The sequence below is a fragment of the Rasamsonia byssochlamydoides genome, assembly GCF_041956645.1.
Source record: "Rasamsonia byssochlamydoides strain NRRL 3658 unplaced genomic scaffold VTN77scaffold_5, whole genome shotgun sequence".
NCBI lineage: Eukaryota > Fungi > Ascomycota > Eurotiomycetes > Eurotiales > Trichocomaceae > Rasamsonia > Rasamsonia byssochlamydoides.
In genome coordinates, this window is record NW_027192388.1 from 605924 (window position 1) to 627147 (window position 21224).

Here is a 21224-nt window from a genome sequence, read left to right on the forward strand (position 1 = left end):
TGCTGGAGAAACCACAAGTACGTTGCTAGTGTGTAAATAATTACCAATGATAATGCCTCTGATCCCTTGTCTAATATTGTGTGAATGAGCATGTATATCACAGCTGACATTGATCCAATCTAGAGGAGGGGTCTATGGATGCTGACTAATCAATCTAGGGGCAGTCTAAGAATCCGTGCTGCAGCGCTCCACGACCCAAAACAAGTCCAGGTTCTCCAACTGCCTCTCCTCCATGTACAGTCGAAGCACACGCTCCGTGGCAAACTGGTCTCGATACTGCCAACGTTCACCTTACTTGTTCCTCAAGGCAACCATGTCTTCCACCAGCAACCCGCTTCCGGACCGCTACAAGCTCATCTTCTTCGTTCCTCACCCCCACCTCGAAGCCTGCAAGGAGGCAGTTTTCGCCACGGGCGCGGGCTCCTTCCCCGGCGGTAAATACACCAAGTGCTGCTTCCAATACCCCGGCACGGGGCAGTTTCTTCCAAACGAAGGGGCCAATCCGAATATCGGGGCGGTGGGCAAGCTCGAGCACGTCGAGGAGATGAAGGTCGAGATACTCTGCGTGGGAAGAGAGACGATGCTGAAAGCCGTAGAGGCCCTTCTCAAGGCTCATCCATACGAGGAGCCGGCGTATGAGGTCTACAAATTAGAGAATGTGTAGTTACGTTAAGAACAAGGGGGAAGATGTTGGGAATGGGCGGGCTTATCGGTGATTGCGATGGGATGAGTAATGATAATGAGTGATGCGGAACTCTGCTCTTGTCTGGGTACTTCCATGAATGATGATGATACTTTTGAGTCAGCCAAGCTGCCTTTAGTGATAATACATTTCGTTTCAAAGTCCTACACTCTCGACTCGTAAACTATAAGTTGTGGATGACCGGAGAAAGACTCTTGACACTGAGTATCGTCCAACGAGTATCATCCGCATCCATTTTTTTCTTTCTTCAAATAATTTCTCTGACTCAATACCTCTCTGTGTAAATATTGTAGTCAATTGCACCTTGCTGGTTCAGTTTCTTGATTTGATGCTGGCACTGGCACGGCTGACTGATCAGGAATTCTGCGTGCCCTGATTGGCCAGATGAGCACCCGCGAATGCCTCTGCCACCCGGACTCGGATAACTTCTCCAACATCGCGACAAGTCGACACAGCAACCTGTCCAGACTTCTCTCACCCATCACTTCGCCAGCAATGGCTTCCAAACTCGTCCCTTCCGTGGCGCGCTGTAGCCGCCGGGTAATTCCTCAGATCTCGAAGCAGCAATGGAGATCTTTCTCCGCTGGACCGCAGGTCCTCAGTGATGTGCTCGCTGTGGTATGTTACGACCCGCCTCCATAGTCAGTCAATTTGGCGTCAAAGATTATTGTCTTGCCAATTGTCGACTGTCCATACTGATTTTTTGTTATCTGCTTCTAGCATCGAAACAAGCCTCACAACAACCCCTCGATCCCTTTCAAGTTCAACGAGCAGAACCTCGCCCTCATCGATGAGATCCTCAAGCGCTACCCCCCACAGTATAAGAAGGCCGCCGTCATGCCCCTTTTGGACCTGGGCCAGCGTCAACATGGTTTCACCAGCATCAGCGTCATGAACGAGGTCGCACGGATCTTGGAGATGCCCCCGATGCGTGTCTATGAAGTCGCAACCTTCTACACGATGTACAACCGGGAACCGGTGGGCAAGTACTTTGTGCAAGTCTGCACAACGGTATGAAGCTTTCTTCACTGTTATCTTGCATGTATCCAAGAGAATCTATGCGCCCAGACTGACTGGCCTGTCTAGACACCTTGCCAACTCGGTGGCTGCGGTAGCGACAAGATCGTCAAGGCCATTTCCGACCACCTCGGCATCACCCCCGGACACACGACAGAAGACGGTCTGTTCACATTCATTGAGGTTGAATGCTTGGGTGCTTGTGTGAATGCCCCCATGGTGCAGATTAACGATGACTACTACGAGGATCTGACCCCCGAGTCGATCGTGTCTCTCCTGACGGCTCTGAAGGAATCTGCTCTGGCGGCTGAGACCGGGAAGACCGTAAAGGTGCCGCCTCCCGGGCCTTTGAGCGGCAGAAAGTCCTGCGAGAACAGCGCTGGCTTGACGAATCTGCACAACCCGACCTGGAATCCTGATGAGTTTATGAGAAAGGATGGAGCGTTGGACTAGAGGCGTTGTCCCAAACTCTGTCATAGAGCTTTGACATCTCAATCTAGATACCTGTGGTGGAAAACGTCGGGCGTTTTTACGTACTGTACAGTATACCATGTCTATGCTTTTGCCCGGCACAAGAATCATGGATATAACCGAAATCCATATAAATCTCGAAAGTTTGCTTCTTCGACCGACATTAGAGATTTATAGATTTGCCGAATCCTGATATTACTCCGCAGGCCGCCTCAGCATGATATCTACGTCCTCAAAAATTTCAATTCCTATTTCAATCTCACTACTCTACAGAACTTTGCTTTGCCTTGCCAATTTGGACAAAGGACCTTCAAAAGACTCGATCAACTCCGCAGATAGCTCTGACCCCTCTTAGTTAGCGCCGGCAAATCCCACCCAACAAGATCCTCCGGGTAAATCTCATCTCGATAGACAAGATCAAACTCGCCGGTGGGCCGACGGACCAGGATCCTGCACGTCTGCCTCTGCAGGATAGCCACGTCCATCGTGTTCAGCGCGAGGAAGTACCACACGTGCACGTGCTTGCGCTGACCGAACCGCAGAGCGCGACCGACGGCCTGCGTCATCGAGGACTCGTAGTGGTAGCTTGTGGCGGCGCACATCTGGGCGAGGAAGATGACATGGTTGGCCATTTGGAGGTTGCTGGATTTGCGTCAGTAAGTTTGTTTCAGTGAGGTGAATGTGTTTGAAGATGGAAGGGATGGAGGGGGGAAGTGAACGAACGACTACTACTTACATCCCAGCCGAGTTCTCACTTCCCAGCATGAGGATCAACACTTTCGGATCCCCTCCTTCCGACTTGTTGTCATTCGTGAATGCCTTGACCTTGTGACGAACTCCACGATCTCTTGCTCCGATGGCTACATGAGGAATCTCGCTGGCCTCGAGAGCTGCCGTCGCTGCATCCATGAATTCCTCATATTGCACGAAGAGGATGACTCGGTCCTCTTCCGGGATACGCGTCGTGTCTTGCAACAACCTGACCAGCTCTTGCAGCTTGGTCCCGCCGAAGCTGGACACCGGCGCCTGGCTCTGGTGTCGCCCGAAGTATCGTCCGTTGAGGATGTACGCTGAACTCACTGCGCCTCTGCACTGATGGACAGGGCACTCTTCGCTCTTCACGAGGGCATCGACGCATTCTTTGCAGACCACATGTCCGCATTTCCCCAGAAGGTTGTAAGCCCCGAAGGAAGCGTGCTGACGACCGCAGCGGCCGCAGGATGGGATGTTAACTCCTAGCTGGAACCTGTGCACTGTTTCCATGAAGCGCAGGGCTCGTGCTTGAGTCACCCATTCAGAGATATTGCTTCGTAGCGTGGTCGCAGCTTCACGGAGGATCTTTTCGCGCTCCTTCTTGTCTTCAGGGAACGGTGGGAGCTGAGTTTCCTTCTTTCCAGTACCACCGGCGTCCTTGCATGACAGTTTGGTCTTCTTCTTTGGATGCTCTGATTCTTCGTCACTTTGGCTTTTGCCTTCGCTTTCGCTATCTTCATGGGACGCTTTCTTCTGGCTTGCTGACTTCTCAGACTTCCCTTTACTCCAGAACTCAGTCCAATCATTCTTTCGGTACGCTTGCAGGGCGTCCTTGACCAGTCGCGAAGCCTGTTTGGTGACTTCCGCGTCGCCGAAGTCGTGTTTCGTGACGCTCTGCTCGAGCTTGGCGAAGTGTTCGTCGCTTTGTCCAAGGGCAACGAAGAGCCATACTGCCTGTTTCAGATCCCTCTTGATGGTAGTCACAAGAGCTGCGATGTCCCGCTTGCGACGCTGAATGACCTTGACGAGCGTGTCGAGAGGTTCTGAAGTCTCGCACCAGCTCGGCATCGCATTGAAATATGTACAACGTTTGATCAGCGCTTCTTCAAAGGTGTCGCTATTTTCGAAGACCTCGTTGATCCTCGCAGACTGGTCATTGCTGAATCGTGCCTGTTTGCTAGGACGAACCCTCGCATTGCAGGACTCAAAGTACAGTTTTAGCTCGTGATAGAGAGCTGTCTCGACTGCCGACAAGGTGATTGCGTGGTAATGCATTGTGAATGGCATCACAGGGATTTCGGCTATATTCTGTTGTTTATCAGCAATGGCTATGACCTAGAGAGGGAAGTCTGTCCCCATACCTGACGCATAAACCTGTCTAAGAAGGCTTGGGCAAGACCATGACGTCTTACATGCCAGTCGCTACTTTGCAGTTTTCGATACGACTGAAAGATCTCGGCATCTGCCTGCGGTCAGCAAGCATCTCCTTCAAGGGGTATTGTTCAGAAAACGTTCTTACCCGAACGAAGCCGTTTTGAATTCTGAGCCTCATCATCATCCATCCCCAGATAGACGTCTATCAAGCGAGCAAATGTATTAACCTCGGAAAACTCATTGATGGGCGGTGTCCCCGACAGAAGCCACCGCGAACGCGCCTTGATTGTTGACAATAAGGCATGTCTGCTCGTCTCCAAATACGTGAATTCGTCGATAATCACCCGCTGGAAACGGAACATGTGGAAGACGACGTTCCTCACGTCACCCATTTCAGTATCCTCTGATTCGGGGATGCCGAAGTCCTTTCTGTCGTTCCATGTTTTCGGGGGTTTCTTCGACTCTGGGGCGGTTTTAGTTGATGAATTCTTGGTATCGGCTAACTTGCGCTTCTTTGCACCGGCTTGTGCTGTCTTGGTTGTTGCGGTCTTCGCTGCGCTACTGCTTTGACCCCAAGAGGTCTCTTGTTCGCCTTCTGCAGCATCTTGCGCCGTCTCTGCTTCTCCCTCTATCTGATGACTGGCGTTGTCGCCTGTTCTCGATGCTTGACCAGCAGTTTTGTTGGCTAGTTTCTGTCCCTTTAGCCTTCGTGATGGGATGTACCGGTTATAGGTGTCAGAACTTCGAGTGGCATCCCGTTTGTGCTGGATTTCTTCCAGAAATCTCTCCGGGCCCTGATCTCGTAACACGTCAACATGAGATGCAATCGAGTTCAGCGTTTCATGAAACCAATCTTCAAAAATTCTCCCCGTCTTGGCTACTGGCGCAGACGGTCCTCCAGCAATTTGCTCGAGCCGATTATAATATGCTACCCCGGTAAAGACCGGCCAGGCCGCGATGATGATATCGGCTGTTTGAAACGCCTCGATCGTCTTCGAAAACAGCGACTTGCAATTGGAAATCACCATGACACTGTATGTCTTGCCCAAAAACTTCTTGATTTCCGCTTGCCACTGGTCGAACAGAATATCAGGCACGACGATCAAGGTGGCCTTGATCGGAATCGCCCCAATGCAGGGCTGTTCGGCTTCATGGAGATCCTTCTCATGCTGCGCGTCAATTGTCCCCAAAACCAACGCAGTCTTACCAAATCCAACCTGGTCGGCCAAAACTCCCCCTCTGACAACTCGACCTACCATCACCTTGGCTTCGACTCGCCATGCCATGAGTCCCAAGACAGCTTCCTCGACTTCTTCTTCCCGGAACGGGGCGACATCGTCTGATTCACAGGATCGGATCCAAGATAGGACGCGTAACTGATCAGGTCTCAATTGTTGATCACGAAAGTTAGGCGGCTGGTCATTCTCCTTGTCCTCACTGTTGTTCGTGAGGCGCAGAGTTGCGAAATTAGGACCCCCAATGTCCATCTCTTTCGCCTTCATCCGCCAGTAAAATTCGATCTCGGAATTTTCCTGCGGCCGGCCTGCCAACTTCGCAGAAGCGCGATGAAGCAATGTCTTGAGGTTCAGAGCCAGACACAGATGGCCAACGCCTTTCTCGTCAATCCTAGTGAAAGCCAAGAATGGCGACGGTCTCGCCTTGAACTGCCGCTCATACCTCGCTGCGTCACAGGGGTCCTCGCACGGCGCGAGGCGATCCTTTCCTGGGTCTCCCAGAATCTTCCAAATCATCTTCGGCTTTGCAGGTGCGCACGTGTCGCAAAGAGCGTATTCGGCGCCCATGACCCTCCTCCAACCTTCGAAGATAGACAGGTTCGTGAACTTCTGCCAAAGCCAACCGAAGCGACGGAGAACGTTGTCGGAATTCATCTCCAGCGCCTTCCAAGGGCCACGCTCCCAAGGCAAGTCGTCGGGCCCGGCGGTCTCAGCAGAGACGGCAGAGATTGCCAGGACGGGGATATTTGACTCGTTACACCCAGCGCTGGCGATGTCCAGCGTGGTAGTCGGAAGGAGTATGCGACTCGCGACCGGTAATACGGGATCCAAATCCTGGAGTGCAAGATCCGGGCACGCAACCCATTTGCGATAGAACCCCGTCACTGGTGTTTCCCTCGAACGCTGCTTGAACTGTCTCCAATTGTGGTTTAATTCCACGACGATCTGCCTCGACAGATCACCCGTGAGACGATGGTGGCTGGTCGAAAAGACAAAGGAGTCCAGTTCAGGAGGTCCCAATCTCCGGGGATCCAAAAAGAAATAAAGGGCTGGGAATCCGGGTCGAGCAGGTCTTCTATGGAGCGAGTCGTTCGCTGTGCCGCAGTTTGGCAGGAGATCGTAGACGCCGCGGATATCCATGTCGAGATCCTGCACTGCTTCGTCTGCAGCCTGGACAGAGATCCGGGTCCATACCTTCCTGTTTTCATATCCTGGCCCCTGCAGACCGCAGCGAGCCTCGTGCGAGGGCACCCGTTCTCCTGCGCCGGTGAAGTACAACGTCATCTTGCTCGATAGCGGTAAGCTGACTTCCCACACGCCTTCCAGAAGGGATGAGGCGTCGTCGGCAACTCTCATTCGAGCGACGGGCCGGAGGAAGATTTCTCTCCTGATGCTCACAGAGGCATCTGAACGCGGCGGTCTAACGTACAGAAACCATTGTATGCCCTGCTTTCCGATAACCAAGTGCAGCATTGAATGGCGGCCTTCGTATATTGCCGTCCAGTCCTCTGCTCGTTTGAGCGTGGAAAATCGCAACACGTCGCCATACGCAGGGGCAATGCCCTCCAAGAACTTGGTCCACACATCATCGCGAGGCTCGTCGTCGTTCATCTGCGTAGCCTGGTACACTTGTATCGGTGTCCCAGTCATCCTCACACGCACTGGAAGAAGCCACTTCAACTTGTCGGTAAATCTGAAAGGGTGATGGCGCCTCTGCAGCATGGCGTTGGAGACCGCTTGGTATTTATGGATCGGGTTGCCTTGACACTCGTCGCACGCCGTGTGGCCGCAGAGGACACATTGGGAGATGCCCTGGCGCTTGACGAAGGTCTGCCCCTCGCAGGTGCAGAGTCTCGCAGCCAAGTTCGCAGCCGCCAGAATGATATCAGAAAGCTGATCGCGGGAGACGATCGATGCCGTTAGGGATCGGGCAATCATCTCGTATTCTCCGCTGGGCTCCAAAGTTTGGGAAGAGTTCCTGTCGTCATCCACTTCGGTCACTCGTGACGGTTTCGACTCCGTGTCCAGCGCTCTGTAACCAACAATGAGGGCCGCCAGAACGGCTGACCCGACGACCGTCGAACTCATGGCGTTGCCAGCCAAGTCTTGCAATTCTCTCGAAGACTCGCGGGTCAACGACAGACGATCCAATGGTAAACCCTGCAGAGCCAGCGACTCAAGACCACTGAGCATTCCACCTCGGGTCGTTACATACTGCATCCCGCTGGGAGTGATGCAGCCTGCGACACCCCACGGTCTACCGTCAACCTCGCGATCAATGCCCTGAGACAGGTCGATTATGCGCCTGACGAACGTCAGCAATGTTTCTCTATAAGCATAGGGAGGGAGGGTTTATATCTATCTATCTATAGATAGATAGATATATAGACAGATACGGATGAAAGGACAGTCTTACAGTTTATAATTGATATCGAACCCAGACCAGCGCAGCGTCCGCAAGAAGTTCATATCAATAGTATCCCAAACGCGTTCCACCTGCAGCGAAAACCAATGTCTATCCGTCCAAGTCGGCGGACGACAATTGCCGCCATCCTGGTAGTTGGTCAGCGGCCGCCTGTGGCCGAGCCCTTTTTCGCGGCGATAATCCTGGTGGCGGATCTTGTACCTCAACCAATCGACGGCCGCCCGCGTGGAGTTCGCCTGGCGATTGAAGAGGGCCATTTGGGATTTGCGCAGGCGCAGATCGTCCTCTTCGAGCGTGAAGCTCGTGAAGGGGGAGCTGGCCTGGCGTTTGAAGTTCTCGAACGTGTCCGACCATTTTTCCAGCAGCTTTTCTTGGTCACCACCAACTCGCTGACTGTCGATGCAGACCATGTACCCCCTCTCCCGCGTCTGGGGGAGGTAGAAATGCTTCGTGTCGACGATCTTGTACGCGACCAGGTAGCCGATGTCTTGCCAGAGCTTGGCGATGGCCGGCCAGGGGGCGTTCTTGACATTTTCGAGCACGACCAACGGCGGCCGGTGAAGCTTCGCATAGCCGATGATCGCGAAAAACGTCTGTCCGGACTCGCCTGAGTCGGTGAGGCTTTTCTGTTTGTTGTTCAGGACGGAGAAGTCGACGCAGGAGAAGCCTGCGATGAGGATATCGGGGTCTGGGGGGACTTCGCACTCTGCTCCGTAGGCGGTTGTCCTTTATACATATATTATTGATTAGTACTTATACTTAGTGCTAGGTACTAGACAAGTGGTTGTACTTACGCCTTCTCCTTCGTCAACTCCTTGACATCTCTGAAGAGAAAAGGAGGATGAAAGTTCCGCTCGATATATGCTTGTTTGAACGGGTCAATTTCGGAGCTGAACAGATGGTCGAACTCGAAGATTTGGCCGAAGAGCTTTTTCAGGCCTGCAGTGGATTAGTTTCTCGTTACAAAAGAGAAAAAAGAAGAGAAGAAAGAAAGAAAGATAAACGAAAAAAAAATAAGATAACTGTTTTGACAGGATGCAACATACTCCTACCAACCATCTCCATCGCAAGCAACGGACTCTCCGTCCCAGAGCACATCGTGACAACGCGCAGCTTTCTTGACGCGAGGTGGTTCAGGAACGCCTGGAAGTTATTCGCCATGGCGCGGCGCGCAATGTCGTCAAATATCTCCTCCAAGTTGTCGATCGGCGGCAGCGTCGCGTCCAGACCGGCTTTCCAGAGTTTTTTGTTTGACATGAATTGGATGCGTTCGATTTCGGGGATCTCTGGCTCTGGCTCGTCTAGGAGCATGGTATCACTGGGCTGTGGGTCTTCGATGTTTTCGTCTTTGTCATCATTCTCGCCCTTTTGATGATGACTCTGCTTGCCTTTATCGAGTTGGATTGTGGATATCTGGCAGTCAGAACCCTCATCGTCGTCATCACCGGAATCAGTCTCGTAATATGAAAACACATCAGAGTCGGAACCTATGTCGTCGTCACCATGACTCGGCTCGTGCTCTTCTTCTTCTTCTTTTTCTTCCTGCTCAACGCGTGGGTATCGAGAAATTCGTTTTGGTTCTCGCCGGACAGTCGGCTTTACCTTCCACGAGGAGGCCGAAGCAGAGGCCGAGGCTGAGGCCTGAGATCTAGCCTGAGATTTAGCCTTGGCCTGAACCTGAGTCTGAGTCTGAGTCTGAGCTCCAGCCTGGGCTCTAGCCTGCGTTCGAGTCGGTGGTGCCATCTTCTCTTTGCTTGCGTTCGACCACGAGATCCAAAACAAGACTACCAACTGACTGTCAAAACGACGCTCTCAAGAATCCAAGACAGTCTCCATCCAAAATCCAAGGCTTGAGACCTCTTTCTTTCTTCAACAACCTGGATGACTGACAAAAGAAGGATGAAAGGCAAGTGTCTGTGAGAGATATGATGAGGGACTGAAAACCAAAAAAGGTTGATGGTCGGAGGGGGAATTCGAGGATGGAGGTGAAGAACGTGTGAATGGAGAAGGAGGAAACGAGTGACAGCGTGTCAGAGATGTGGGAGAAGAGAAAAATTTTCTCGTTTATACTCCCTTTAGGGACGACGTGTCTGTCTGTGTCTGTGTCTGTGTCTGAGCTCTCACGACCTATGTACCTAGGGCTGGCTCGGCATGGTGTGCACGAGGACAAACATGCCGAGGATAAATATGCTGTGAAAGGCAGAGGTGTGACGACAGGGACGACGGCATGCATTTGCTGTGTTCCTGAAGCTGGATGGCAGGGGAGTATACATCTACTATTCCCCTTACTATTGCCCCAGAGAACGACCAGATGCAAGGGGATGATCGTCCAAAAGCATTTTTTGTGAAGGAACATACCAGGTTTGGAGCAGGGGAAGAAGGATAGGGAGATGTATAAATGGACTATCTATGTAAGTAAGTATAGCTATTACCAGTTGTCTACAAGTACAGTGTAGGTACAGATAAAAGTATTAACTTGACTAGAGAAGGGACATCTATTTCTGATACATTGTGAACAGAATCACGCTTAAAGGAGACTTTGATATCAGTGTATATACTCCACTAATAGACAGAATGGAGCCTCACAGAAGAGGACAGGCCTACATAGTGGCAAAGGAACAGAACAGAACAGACACATCGCCATTACAGGAAGGACTGCAAAGAAATCTGTTTCTGCTTTGTGTGCATGTGGGCATGATTAATAGGGCCATCTGCAGTGCTCATTGAGAATGACAAGAAGAGCTCTGCCCCAAGCAGAATAAATTATGCACAGAGATTTCCGCAGAAGATGCTTGAAATGAAGCGGGTTATTATCCAACCAGCAAATCCACAGCATGGCAGCGGCAAGGAAATGAAACAAAAGGAAACGAAAGAAAAATGAGGCAGGCCTTGGAGGGAGGGAGGATCTACGGTACGGAAAATACTACCTACATATTTCAAAAGACTGTTTGCTTGCTTGCTTGCTTGCTTGCAAGTTCTTCTTACGGCAGACATGTATAGCGACTCATATATTACGATCATGGATCGTGAGAATCCTTAGTCTATCAGTCCACAGGCGCAGGTGTCATCATTACTGACAGCTTCTACAGGTTCCTGAGTGGGTAATGGCTACAGGACAGAGGGTCCTCGCAAATTGTCCCATTATAATAGTACATTTTGTACTGTTCCGTAAAAAAAGTTGATAAACAAAAAGTGTCAGGTAGGTAACTCTCAACTAAAAAGAAAGAAGAAAAACAAGGGAAAAGGAAGAGGAAGAGAGCTGTGTGATTTATAACATTTTTAAAAAAGAACAAAGAGAATCAAAGCCACATTTTGTCTCACTATGTATTATGTACCTGCTAGGCATATAGCTATCAAGTACTCTGCATGTAATGTACCTAATTATGGAGAAAGGGAGACGTTGAGATGCAGTTCTGTACCTCAGGTTGTCTCCACTCAGAGGTAGCATTTTTTCCTCCACTCTATCCGATAGGATATCCACGGGCTGTGACACAAGTTGTATGTGTTGCAGTGGAATAAAAGAAATAGCTATAGACTGCGTGGTCCAAGAGTATGGTGCCATGGTATTGATCAGTATCTATAATGCAGCAGAGGCATAGTTGGACTTTGGAGAATACCCGACATAGGAGCTGAGCTCCCTATCTTGTCATGTAAATAATAAGGATATGGATTTTATCTCAAAGGCAGCACAGTAAAGGAACTACTGAAAACGGACAGGCTAATAGTATAGTCATGTCATGCAGGCATGCTATCGTATTTGCAAGTAGAATTGACCAAGTCAAAGGAAAAAGAAATAACTCATAAGAAAAAAAAAGCCCGGTCCAACAGTACAAATACAAATAAATACAAACAAACATCTTACCGACCAACCTGCGCCGTTCCCTCCCAGCCAGTATTTGTGGTTCCACGCTTGTAGAGACCAAATCAAGTAACAAGCAACGAATGAATCTGGAAAGCATGAAAAGGAACCAGAACCAAACCAGTGCAACTATCTCATCCCACTCTGCATCAACTGCTGCCGTAATAACATGATCTGACTCCGCTCTAACGGTGGAAGAGCGTCGATCGCCGATTGAGGCATTTCCAATACTTGCCGCAACAGCTCCTCTTGCCCTGGAATCTGTTGCTGTGGCTGACCTTGTGGTGGCGCAAAAGGCGTGCTGTGGATGGGGGGCGTCGATACCTGGCCAGGAATACCATACGGCTGGAAAGGCTGACCAGCCTGTGGAGCAGAAGCAGCAGGTTGTGGCGGCTGAGTAGTAGCAGCTGGTTGGGCTGCCTGTTCGACGACAGACCCAAGAGTGCTATAGTCGACGAGATTCATAAGCAGTAGAGCTTGGAAGATTGCATATGCGAGTTGCGGCGCCTGTCGTAGCAATTCCGTCGCTCGTGCAGGATCCGCCACCGCCAACTGCTTCATCTGTGAGAGAACATCAAGAAGCTGATTTGGAGGAAGCTGGGCGAGCGTCTGGGAGATGGCGTTTGGACAGTCAAGATGCGGTGGCACTTCCACACCCGGGGGTAGTGGAGGAAGAGTAGTCGATTGCTGTTGGTACCCCGTCTGGCCATCGGCAGTCTGTTGCGAATAGTCTTCCGGGATCGAGTCTTTCTCGTTGTTATGAGGCCAGTCCACCCGGATCTTCCTCCCCATGATCTCGTAGTCATTCAGATTCCGCACTGCAGAGGCAGCAGCGTCGGCGTCGGCGAAGTCGGCGAATCCATAACCCTTGGGCTTCCCGGTCTCGGGGTTCATCATGAGGCGAAATTTGGTCACCGTGCCGGCTGAGCTGAGGATATCCTTGACCTGCTCCTCCGTGAGATCTAGAATCGTTAGCATGGATCAGCTGGCAGAAAAAGAAAGAAGTCGGTTCTTACTGTAGGGAATATTTCCCAGGAAGACGCTCTTCCCTGTTCTTTCGGGAGCCATGATGGACTGACGCCAAAGTCTGGCGTCGATGATATCACTGTCGTGATCGGACAGTCACTCAGAATGGAGAGATCAGAGAAACAGGGTGACTGTCTAGAAAAGAAAAGGGACGATGAAAGTCCAAGAAAGTACTCGTGTGCTTATAGCTAGTGTGCTTGATCTGTCGCGTGGGATCAAAGCTGTTGCTGCTGTTTGACGTTCTGCAGAATAATGCCCCGAATGACCGCCCGGACTAGCCCAATTGGTCCGGGAAGTCCGTCCAACTTTTGACCTCCCGCCGGAGCTCATCGCATCCGTCACAGCTCTTCAACCACACCAACCGAGGTGCCCTTTTCTCGACATACACCATGGCTGGAAACCCGCGGGAGCAGTGGGAGAGGCTGCAGGTCATCCTGCAGAACCGAGCCAGGCGGGCTGGCGGTGGTGGTGGATTCCGGTTTGGCCTTCCCCAGGCCGGCGGAGTGGGCCCAACGGCAGCTTTCGCCGTGCTGTTGCTGGGAGGATATGCGCTGTCGGAGTCTCTGTTTAATGGTGAGATGCGTTAGTCGTACTTGTGCTATTTATTGGATGCTGATGTGGTGGGCTGCAGTGGATGGTGGTCACCGCGCCATCAAGTACTCCAGAATAAGTGGTGTGAAGAAGGAGATATACAACGAAGGTACAATCCCTTGATCCACCTGAATTAGTTTGCAGAGGCTCACAAGTTTATTTAGGAACGCATTTTAAGATTCCCTGGATTGAAACTCCCATCATCTATGACGTCCGCGCGAAGCCCCGCAACGTTGCGTCTCTGACCGGAACCAAGGACCTGCAGATGGTGAACATCACCTGCCGTGTCCTGTCCCGACCGCGTATCGATGCCCTTCCGCAGATCTACCGGACCCTCGGTACGGACTTTGATGAGCGGGTGCTGCCGTCTATCGTCAATGAAGTGTTGAAGAGCGTAGTGGCCCAGTTCAACGCCAGCCAGCTGATCACACAGCGAGAGAACGTCGCGAGACTGGTTCGCGACAACCTGGCCCGACGAGCGGCCCGCTTCAACATTACCTTGGATGATGTGTCATTGACGGTAGGTTTCATCCCCTAAGATGAAGTGGACTGTAATAATAAATATTCTCTAGCACCTTGCATTCTCCCCCGAATTCACCGCCGCAGTCGAAGCCAAGCAAGTGGCCCAGCAGGAGGCGCAGCGCGCCGCATTCCTGGTCGACAAGGCGCGTCAGGAGAAGCAAGCGACCATCGTGCGCGCACAGGGTGAGGCCCGCTCCGCCGAGCTCATCGGTGAAGCCATCAAGAAGTCCAAGAGTTACATCGAGTTGCGACGGATCGAGAACGCACGCAACATCGCGACGATTCTGCAGGAATCTGGCAAGAACAAGCTGTATCTGGATGCCGAGGGTCTGGGTCTGAACATTAATGCGGATGTGGCGGATGCTCAAAAGAAATGAACGCAGTCAGACTAATCTTGTTTTTTTTTCTTTTGCTCGCGTGGTGTGGTGAGCGCTACAGAAATCATGTATAAATAGTTAAACGTCGTAGTCATCTCACTATTCCTTACTGTACGGGTACTCAAAAAAATATGAGGAACCTTTCTCTTCTCCATTCCTCCCTCGCCTTATTAACAAGGCTCAACTATAAAAAAGATCGCTAGGGACGTCTATCTAATCGACTGATTTCTTTCATCATTGAGTAATATATCTATAGGTATAATATACGGTTAAAGAGGCCAAAGACTTATCAGCAAAAAGAGGGCGAGGTAACAAGTTGAACCTTAACTACACCCTACTTAATATCCCCAAATTACTAATGCTTTGCTTTGTTTGAAGGTGGCTATTTATTTATTAACCTCTTACTATATATATAGAACTTGATTAAATACAGTAGACAAATCCTTGCATGCATGAGATAAAGATGGCTTTTCTTCAACGTTCGTACTGGCCAGATAGATAGACCCGTATTCAACAAAACTTGTCTGGTCATTGGAATGAATTCAATATGCTTGACCTGACCTGTCAGAGTGGGATGAGCTTCCTGAACGGTCAACTCAGTCAATGGATTCAAGCTTGAGCCAAGAGGGAGATGAAGATTGATCGAAAGGCCTATCTTGTTGATGGAGGATCTTGTCAGAGTATATAATCTACTCTATTGTAAACAGATATTTAGGTACTGGCTGATTATGAAATTGTCACAATTACATTTGAGGTTGCTAAAAAAAAGGATCTCGTCATAAACGGCGAACCATACCTTGGTCTAAGTCTAGTTAATATTCTACTAATAGTTCTAGGTACTTATATTAATTGGCAACACATAGTAATTTTGCTGCCATGTATGTACGCTGGGTACTCTACCTTCTTTATAGGTTTAACCCCTAGAATGTCCAAAACTACTAGAGAACTTCAATGACATGACACTACTAACCAGGAATATGCCAAATCGAATATTGCTTTATAGAAACAACCCTATACTATACTACTCCCACTGCCTGAATATTTATAAGCCCCTAGCTATAATATCTAGGGTTATAGCAGTATCTCTGCTTATAAACGGGATTCCAGTGTGATATAGATTTCATTAATCGAGAAGTCGCATCTATTGGGATCTCTAATACCGAGGTAGGTCTGTCTCGGATTGCTACCTGCCCTACTCGTTTTAGCAGGCTGCCTGAGCTCGCCCAGCAGGAGCGATGCACCCTGGTTCATAACACATTAAGTAGCAGAGGCCCAGCCTTGTTTGCTTTCGCACGATACCCCGCAGTGGTCAGCCCAGCCTTGTGCTGACGCTCTTAGACAATGACAATATAATAATGGCTCAAGAACGTCGCAATGCCATTATGACTATTGTCAGTCCCCGCCCATCGCCATCTAGAAACAGTCTAGGATGGCCGCCAGGAGAAAGTCCACTGTCTTTCGGGTCCATTTTAACACCCTTAGTGCTACTTACGTCGGCCGGGTATTAGACAGGCAGGGCAAGTATGAAGAGGCAGAAGCAATGAATCGACAAGTGCTGGAAGTATATAAAAATGTACTCGGGCCAAACATCCAGATACATTTACCACGGTCAACAACTATGGCGTCCCGCGGAATAGCCAGGGCAGGTATGACGAAGCAGAAGCAATGCATCAACGAGCACTGAAAGGAAGAGAGGTGCTCGGACCAGAGCTTCCAGACACGCTCACGAGTATCAGTAACCTCGGCATAGTGCTGGAGAACCAGGGGAAATACCAAGAGGCAGAAAAAATGTATCGACAGGCGCTGGAGGGAAGAGAGAAGGTGCTCGGGCCTGAGCATCCCGACACCGTCAGAAGTGTTGACCGCCTGGCCTCGGTTTTGAAGAGGCTCAGTATGAAAGAGCGTGGACGCGATGATGCGTTGACAAGCGAGGGAAACGATGTACGGGATACCGAAGGCCTTTCATGACCGATATACCCAGGGTTTGTTTTTTGTCCTGTTTTCCAGATTCAACTTCATCACGGCTGTATATATACTGTGGGCAGCTATGATCTCAGCATGAGAACTCTCAGCGAGGGCATTGAGGCATGTATGCACCAGGAAGGTCTGTCTGTATAATATCCAACTGTCATATAATGTTCCCCCTAAAAGAAGAAGAAGAAGAAGAAGAAGAAGAAGAAGATTTATGTATAAAGACAAATTTAACCACCTAGATAGATCTATAGTATATTATTTATTTTAAACCCATTCTGATGACCTCTATCTCCTCCCCTCCTTTTTTTAAAAACAAGAGGAAAAGAAAAAGTCATATTCATGCCAATCGACATCATTTTAACATACCCTCAACAGGAGGATCCCTAAATAACTGTTAGAACTTCGACTGTGTTTTTTTTAAAAAAAATCCCACGTTTGCTTTTCTTTGCCTCTACATACAGCAGCCATTTAGAACAAATATTGTTGCAGACTCGGCCAAAAAGAGGTGCCATGACAGTACACCAACTTCTTGGTGAATCTGAACCAGGTATCGCGTCCGCCAACAGATGGTGGCTTATCCATTCCTTGCCTTGCCTGCTTGCTTGCTTACTTACTTGCATTGCATTGTACTACATACATTGTACTACACTACAGCATTACACTGCATTGCATTATCCATAATACATGCATGAATCCATAGACCATGGCCATACCCATAGACCATGGCATCTAATCTAATCTAATCTAATCTAATCTAATCTATCTGAGTTCTAACTGTTGCTTCAAACTTGACGATAATGTACAGTAATAGAGTACGTAACATAACAAACATAGCTATGTAGCTATGTAGCTACGTAGCTAGGTAATTGACACATACTCTCTCTCAATGTTAATTATTAATAATTCCTGTGAATTGAATTGATTGGATTAGAATGTCCCTGACGTTAATAAATTATTAACTGTTAACCATTTGGGGTTCATTTGGGACAAACTTCATGGTTTACATAGGGTTTGAACGAGTTTAGTACTAATCCCTAACCCTAATAAAGAAGATGGACGTCACCCCAGTAAGACAAATGTCAGAAACTCAATTTACTGTATAGTCCCATAGTGCTTAAATTAATTCTCTTAAGGGGTAAGAGAAAAAAAAATAGGGATACAGAGGACATGATATTTTTTTTATATTTTATGAACTGTATATTACAATAGACTATGGACTATAAACTATGAACGGCGATGTTGGTAACTTATATCCCTTTTAAAAAGGGGAAAAAGGGGGAAAAGAAAAAAAAAGGAACAGAAAAGAAGAACAGCCCAATATTTCCATGACCAATTCCATCAATATACTGTACACTCTGCCGCCTAGGCGCTCCTCGCCCGGTCTGCTTATATCCACATATCTATATACCCTAGTTCTAGAAGACTCAGATGACTCAGAAGAGGAGGAAGGAAAAGAATTTACGTACGGTAGCCATGGATCATAATGACTATGGACTTGGATTGATCGTAGTGATTATTTCTTTCATGCTTGTTAGCTTGAAAGATTATCCACTTAGGAGATCCTCAGATCTACTTACCGGACAGACACAACTGCAAGTCGTCTCAATGACCTCATATCCTGCCGAAACACACTCGCACTTGCCGCCGCCGACGCATTTGTCGGCGCACTCGGCCTCCGAGATATATGGGCCCGAGGCCTTGCAGGTCGCTTGCGGTGAGGGTGCAGTGGTTGTTGTTGGTTTTGGTGCTGGCGCTGGACTGATTTCCCAGGAGAATTTCCCGCACGAGATGGATGCGCTGCCGCTGTCGTAGATGTCGTGGCTGTCGTATTCACCTGGATAACTTCAGTATACATATGACTTTCTCGGGGAGAGTCAACTGATGCTTACACGCTTCCATCCCAGCCTGAAACGTCGACAGACAATTCGCGTCAATGCAATACCCCTTGCCTGGATTCTGATAGCTCAGCGTATAGCTCGTCGTCCCGTTGATGTACGACTGCGTCTGGCTTTTGCTGAAGTCGAGCGTGCAGAACTCCCCGGCATAGTCCATCAGCACCTCGACCGAGCCGCCGTGGTTTGTCGTCTGGCCGCAACTTATCGACGGCTTGGCTGATGCGGACGGCTGTGCTGGTGCCGGCGCCGACGCCGGCGTGTACGGCCACAGACTCTGGATCACCTGCACGATGGTCGCATAGCCCTGCGTCTTGGGATGGAAGACTCGCGCGGTGCCGTCGTTGAGGGGATTCCGACCCCCAGAGGTCTGGATACTCCCCCCCCTCGCGTGGTGTCGCGGTGGGATCCTTCGCGTGGACCATGGCGATGCCGCAGTCGGCACGTTGCCCCCAGTCGCCCGACTCCTGCGTGTCCTACTCGCAGGTGTCGATGTTGATGTCCTGGATGTACGTGGTGCGGAAGTCGGCGTCGTAGAACCAGGTGTTGTCGCCGTCTTCGATCCCCTTGCCGGGCTGGCAGAAACGATGAGCGTCAAAGGCCGAGGCCCAGTTGACGAAGATGACTTTGTTCTCGTTGCGCGCCTGGATGATGTCGCCGATCCGGGTGTTCAACGCGTTGCAGACGTCGTTCAGGCTGCGCCGGAGATCGACGGTCAGCCAGGGGCCATTGGTATCACTCCAGTAGCCGAGCGAGAGGGTGTTGCAATCGTCCGAGAGGGCATCGTCGAAGAAGGGGCTGTATCCATTGGCAAAGATCCGGAAGGTCTCTGCGGGGTTCTTGGCCAGCAATGCATCCATGACCGAGTTGTACGTGTAGGCGAACGTGTCGCTGGCGATGGTCTGCATGGCATTTTCCAACTCCAGCGTGCAATTCCCGGACCACGGGCCGTAGAATCGGTAGACGCATGCATTGAGAATGTTAAAGAAGCCCGCGTCGTTGCCGCCGATGGAGACCGTGGCAAAGTCCGGGGTGGAGATGGCGGCGATCTGCTTGTCGATGGTCTGTCTGCCGCCGGAGCTCGAGAACGGGCTAATATTCTTCATGATAGTGCCGGAGCAGGCCACGAATTGAAACTCGTGGTCAGGACCGAGGGTGCTTGTGCGGTTGAGCTGCGCGGGATAGCTGTCGTTGTATCGCCAGCAACTGCTGTCGAGCTGCGCCCCGGCGTCGATGCCTGCTGCGTAGGAATCTCCTAACGCAGCATAATTTTTGATGGTCAGGGGGATGGTGGAGCGGGTTTCCAAGGTTGTTTCCACGCTGGCTTCCAATGCTGAAATGGGTCAGTTGAATGTCAGCGTATAGTTTTTGGCGAGAGTGCAACTTACGAAACGCCAATATCTGTACACACGTAGCCAGCAGCGCAAGCGTGTAGTAGAAAGAAGAGAAAATCATCTTCAATCAGCTAGACAACATAACAATCTGGCAACGAAGTGACGAAATGAAGGAGTTGTTGGCGAATACCTTCAGACGAATACCTTCGGAAAAACGAGAGTGGAAAGGTCCATATATAGGTCGATATACATCACTGAATCTTGCCATGTTGAAGTCTGACGAGCCCATGCAAGCTATCCAAAGCACCGGCAGTTTCGCATGAGGATGGCTGACAGGAACCAATATCATGGCAGGTTATTTTTGGATAGAGATATATTTGGATGTAGACTTGTTTGGATATAGTTGTGTTTGGATATAGACACGGCTGGAGGTAGCGCGGAAGAATTCATGCTGCTGACTCGAGGAAGATGTCAGAGGAAGCGTTGGAGAAGGAAGCATATCCTACGCGTGAAGAGAAGAATCTGAAGAATCAAATCGATCAGTTGATGTTAGAAGTGTCAGATGATAAGCGAGGCGGAGCATGCAGGGGTTCTTCAGGGTTCTGCAGGGACTCTGCAGGGGAATGATGCCAACCAGTAGCATCGCTGCTCCGTGCTAGTTCAGCTCCATTCAGCCTTACTGATCCATATCAGCCCCGTGGGGGAAACGGGGGCTAGCTGTATGTCATCCAGCATTAACTGGTGATAGCGTTAGCGCTTATCGATTCGTATCGATCCTGCGCTGCAAGTCATATAATCCACACTAACCATCTTAATAGCCTCTATTCTTCCTCACTGCCCCTGACATCCTTGTCTAGATCCTGTGGCTTCGCGTTGGTTTTGCTCTTGTTTCATCTTCTTTCCTGTTAGTCTTGATGCTTTCGAGTTCTGCCAGCTGAACTTACCTGGCTCGCTTTCTCCAGCCGCTATCCAAATGCTGTATTTTTGGGTCCCGTCCCATCCATCTCGAGTCATGAACGAGATGGGGGCGAGGAAGCTCAAAATAGATCTCTTCAGGTCAGACAGGTAGGAATGGAGGGTGAGGGAGTTGTATAATAGCTGCTTGGTCTGGTTGAGAAAACAGCATGGAAGCAATACAAGTCAGTCAGTCGATCAACCAGCAAAATGCATCTGAGTCTTATCTTCGCGCTTTTGGCGTCTCTCGTCCACAGCGCACCTCCCTCCTCCTCCAGTCTGGTTCATCGAGCGTATCCCATCTTCGATGACTGGCCCACCGACCAGACGTCGACGCAGCACAAGCAGACGCTGCAGCAGGCGCTGCCAGACGCCATCGACCTGGTGACGCGCGTGGCCGAGGACTACGACACGTACGCCGACATCTGGGCCAAGTACTTCCCCCAGGCGGACCACGCCACGGTGATGTCGGTGTTCAAGCAGATCGTCCCCGACCCCGCGGACCCGGGCACGGGCGCTGACCGGCTGGCAAACTGCAAGAACATCGGGCTCGACCTGCTGCATGGCAATCTGGGACCGCCGGGCGATCCCTGTACCGAGGGCTACGTAGCCTACACAGTGCCGGTGCCAGGCCGCGAGTTCCCCGACGACCCCCCGGGCACGACGCTCTCGTACTTCTGCGACATCGCGTTCACGCAGCCAGCCCGGTACGCGGAC

At 50.3% G+C, this 21224-nt stretch overlaps 11 protein-coding genes across 11 annotated transcripts; 5 read left to right on the top strand and 6 right to left on the bottom strand.

Moving 5' to 3' along the window:
• Positions 1-232: 232 nt before the first annotated feature.
• VTN77DRAFT_6571 (uncharacterized protein) lies at positions 233-664 on the top strand (the record flags this gene model as incomplete). The annotated part of the gene is made up of 1 exon (XM_069422864.1): positions 233-664. The coding sequence occupies one exon, from the start codon at positions 233-235 to the stop codon at positions 662-664; it is 432 nt and encodes a 143-aa protein (XP_069281481.1).
• Positions 665-1198: 534 nt separating this feature from the next.
• VTN77DRAFT_6572 (uncharacterized protein) lies at positions 1199-2173 on the top strand (the record flags this gene model as incomplete). Its single annotated transcript, XM_069422865.1, has 3 exons — positions 1199-1321; positions 1424-1714; positions 1790-2173. 3 exons carry the CDS (start codon positions 1199-1201, stop codon positions 2171-2173), a joined length of 798 nt encoding a protein of 265 aa, XP_069281482.1.
• A 750-nt stretch (positions 2174-2923) lies between these two features.
• On the bottom strand, positions 2924-4231 carry VTN77DRAFT_6573 (uncharacterized protein; the record flags this gene model as incomplete). The annotated part of the gene is made up of 1 exon (XM_069422866.1): positions 2924-4231. One exon carries the CDS (start codon positions 4229-4231, stop codon positions 2924-2926), a length of 1308 nt encoding a protein of 435 aa, XP_069281483.1.
• Positions 4232-4446: 215 nt separating this feature from the next.
• On the bottom strand, positions 4447-7773 carry VTN77DRAFT_6574 (uncharacterized protein; the record flags this gene model as incomplete). Its single annotated transcript, XM_069422867.1, has 1 exon — positions 4447-7773. The coding sequence occupies one exon, from the start codon at positions 7771-7773 to the stop codon at positions 4447-4449; it is 3327 nt and encodes a 1108-aa protein (XP_069281484.1).
• A 291-nt stretch (positions 7774-8064) lies between these two features.
• Positions 8065-8589, top strand: VTN77DRAFT_6575 (uncharacterized protein; the record flags this gene model as incomplete). Its single annotated transcript, XM_069422868.1, has 1 exon — positions 8065-8589. One exon carries the CDS (start codon positions 8065-8067, stop codon positions 8587-8589), a length of 525 nt encoding a protein of 174 aa, XP_069281485.1.
• Positions 8590-8938: 349 nt separating this feature from the next.
• Positions 8939-9721, bottom strand: VTN77DRAFT_6576 (uncharacterized protein; the record flags this gene model as incomplete). The annotated part of the gene is made up of 1 exon (XM_069422869.1): positions 8939-9721. One exon carries the CDS (start codon positions 9719-9721, stop codon positions 8939-8941), a length of 783 nt encoding a protein of 260 aa, XP_069281486.1.
• A 55-nt stretch (positions 9722-9776) lies between these two features.
• VTN77DRAFT_6577 (uncharacterized protein) lies at positions 9777-10334 on the bottom strand (the record flags this gene model as incomplete). The annotated part of the gene is made up of 1 exon (XM_069422870.1): positions 9777-10334. The coding sequence occupies one exon, from the start codon at positions 10332-10334 to the stop codon at positions 9777-9779; it is 558 nt and encodes a 185-aa protein (XP_069281487.1).
• A 1632-nt stretch (positions 10335-11966) lies between these two features.
• VTN77DRAFT_6578 (uncharacterized protein) lies at positions 11967-12905 on the bottom strand (the record flags this gene model as incomplete). Its single annotated transcript, XM_069422871.1, has 2 exons — positions 11967-12799; positions 12854-12905. The coding sequence occupies 2 exons, from the start codon at positions 12903-12905 to the stop codon at positions 11967-11969; spliced, it is 885 nt and encodes a 294-aa protein (XP_069281488.1).
• Positions 12906-13252: 347 nt separating this feature from the next.
• Positions 13253-14353, top strand: VTN77DRAFT_6579 (uncharacterized protein; the record flags this gene model as incomplete). Its single annotated transcript, XM_069422872.1, has 4 exons — positions 13253-13436; positions 13495-13563; positions 13619-13974; positions 14027-14353. 4 exons carry the CDS (start codon positions 13253-13255, stop codon positions 14351-14353), a joined length of 936 nt encoding a protein of 311 aa, XP_069281489.1.
• A 1618-nt stretch (positions 14354-15971) lies between these two features.
• VTN77DRAFT_6580 (uncharacterized protein) lies at positions 15972-16321 on the top strand (the record flags this gene model as incomplete). The annotated part of the gene is made up of 2 exons (XM_069422874.1): positions 15972-15999; positions 16071-16321. The coding sequence occupies 2 exons, from the start codon at positions 15972-15974 to the stop codon at positions 16319-16321; spliced, it is 279 nt and encodes a 92-aa protein (XP_069281490.1).
• Positions 16322-18695: 2374 nt separating this feature from the next.
• On the bottom strand, positions 18696-19674 carry VTN77DRAFT_6581 (uncharacterized protein; the record flags this gene model as incomplete). The annotated part of the gene is made up of 2 exons (XM_069422875.1): positions 18696-19552; positions 19608-19674. The coding sequence occupies 2 exons, from the start codon at positions 19672-19674 to the stop codon at positions 18696-18698; spliced, it is 924 nt and encodes a 307-aa protein (XP_069281491.1).
• Between the last annotated feature and the right edge of the window lie 1550 nt (positions 19675-21224).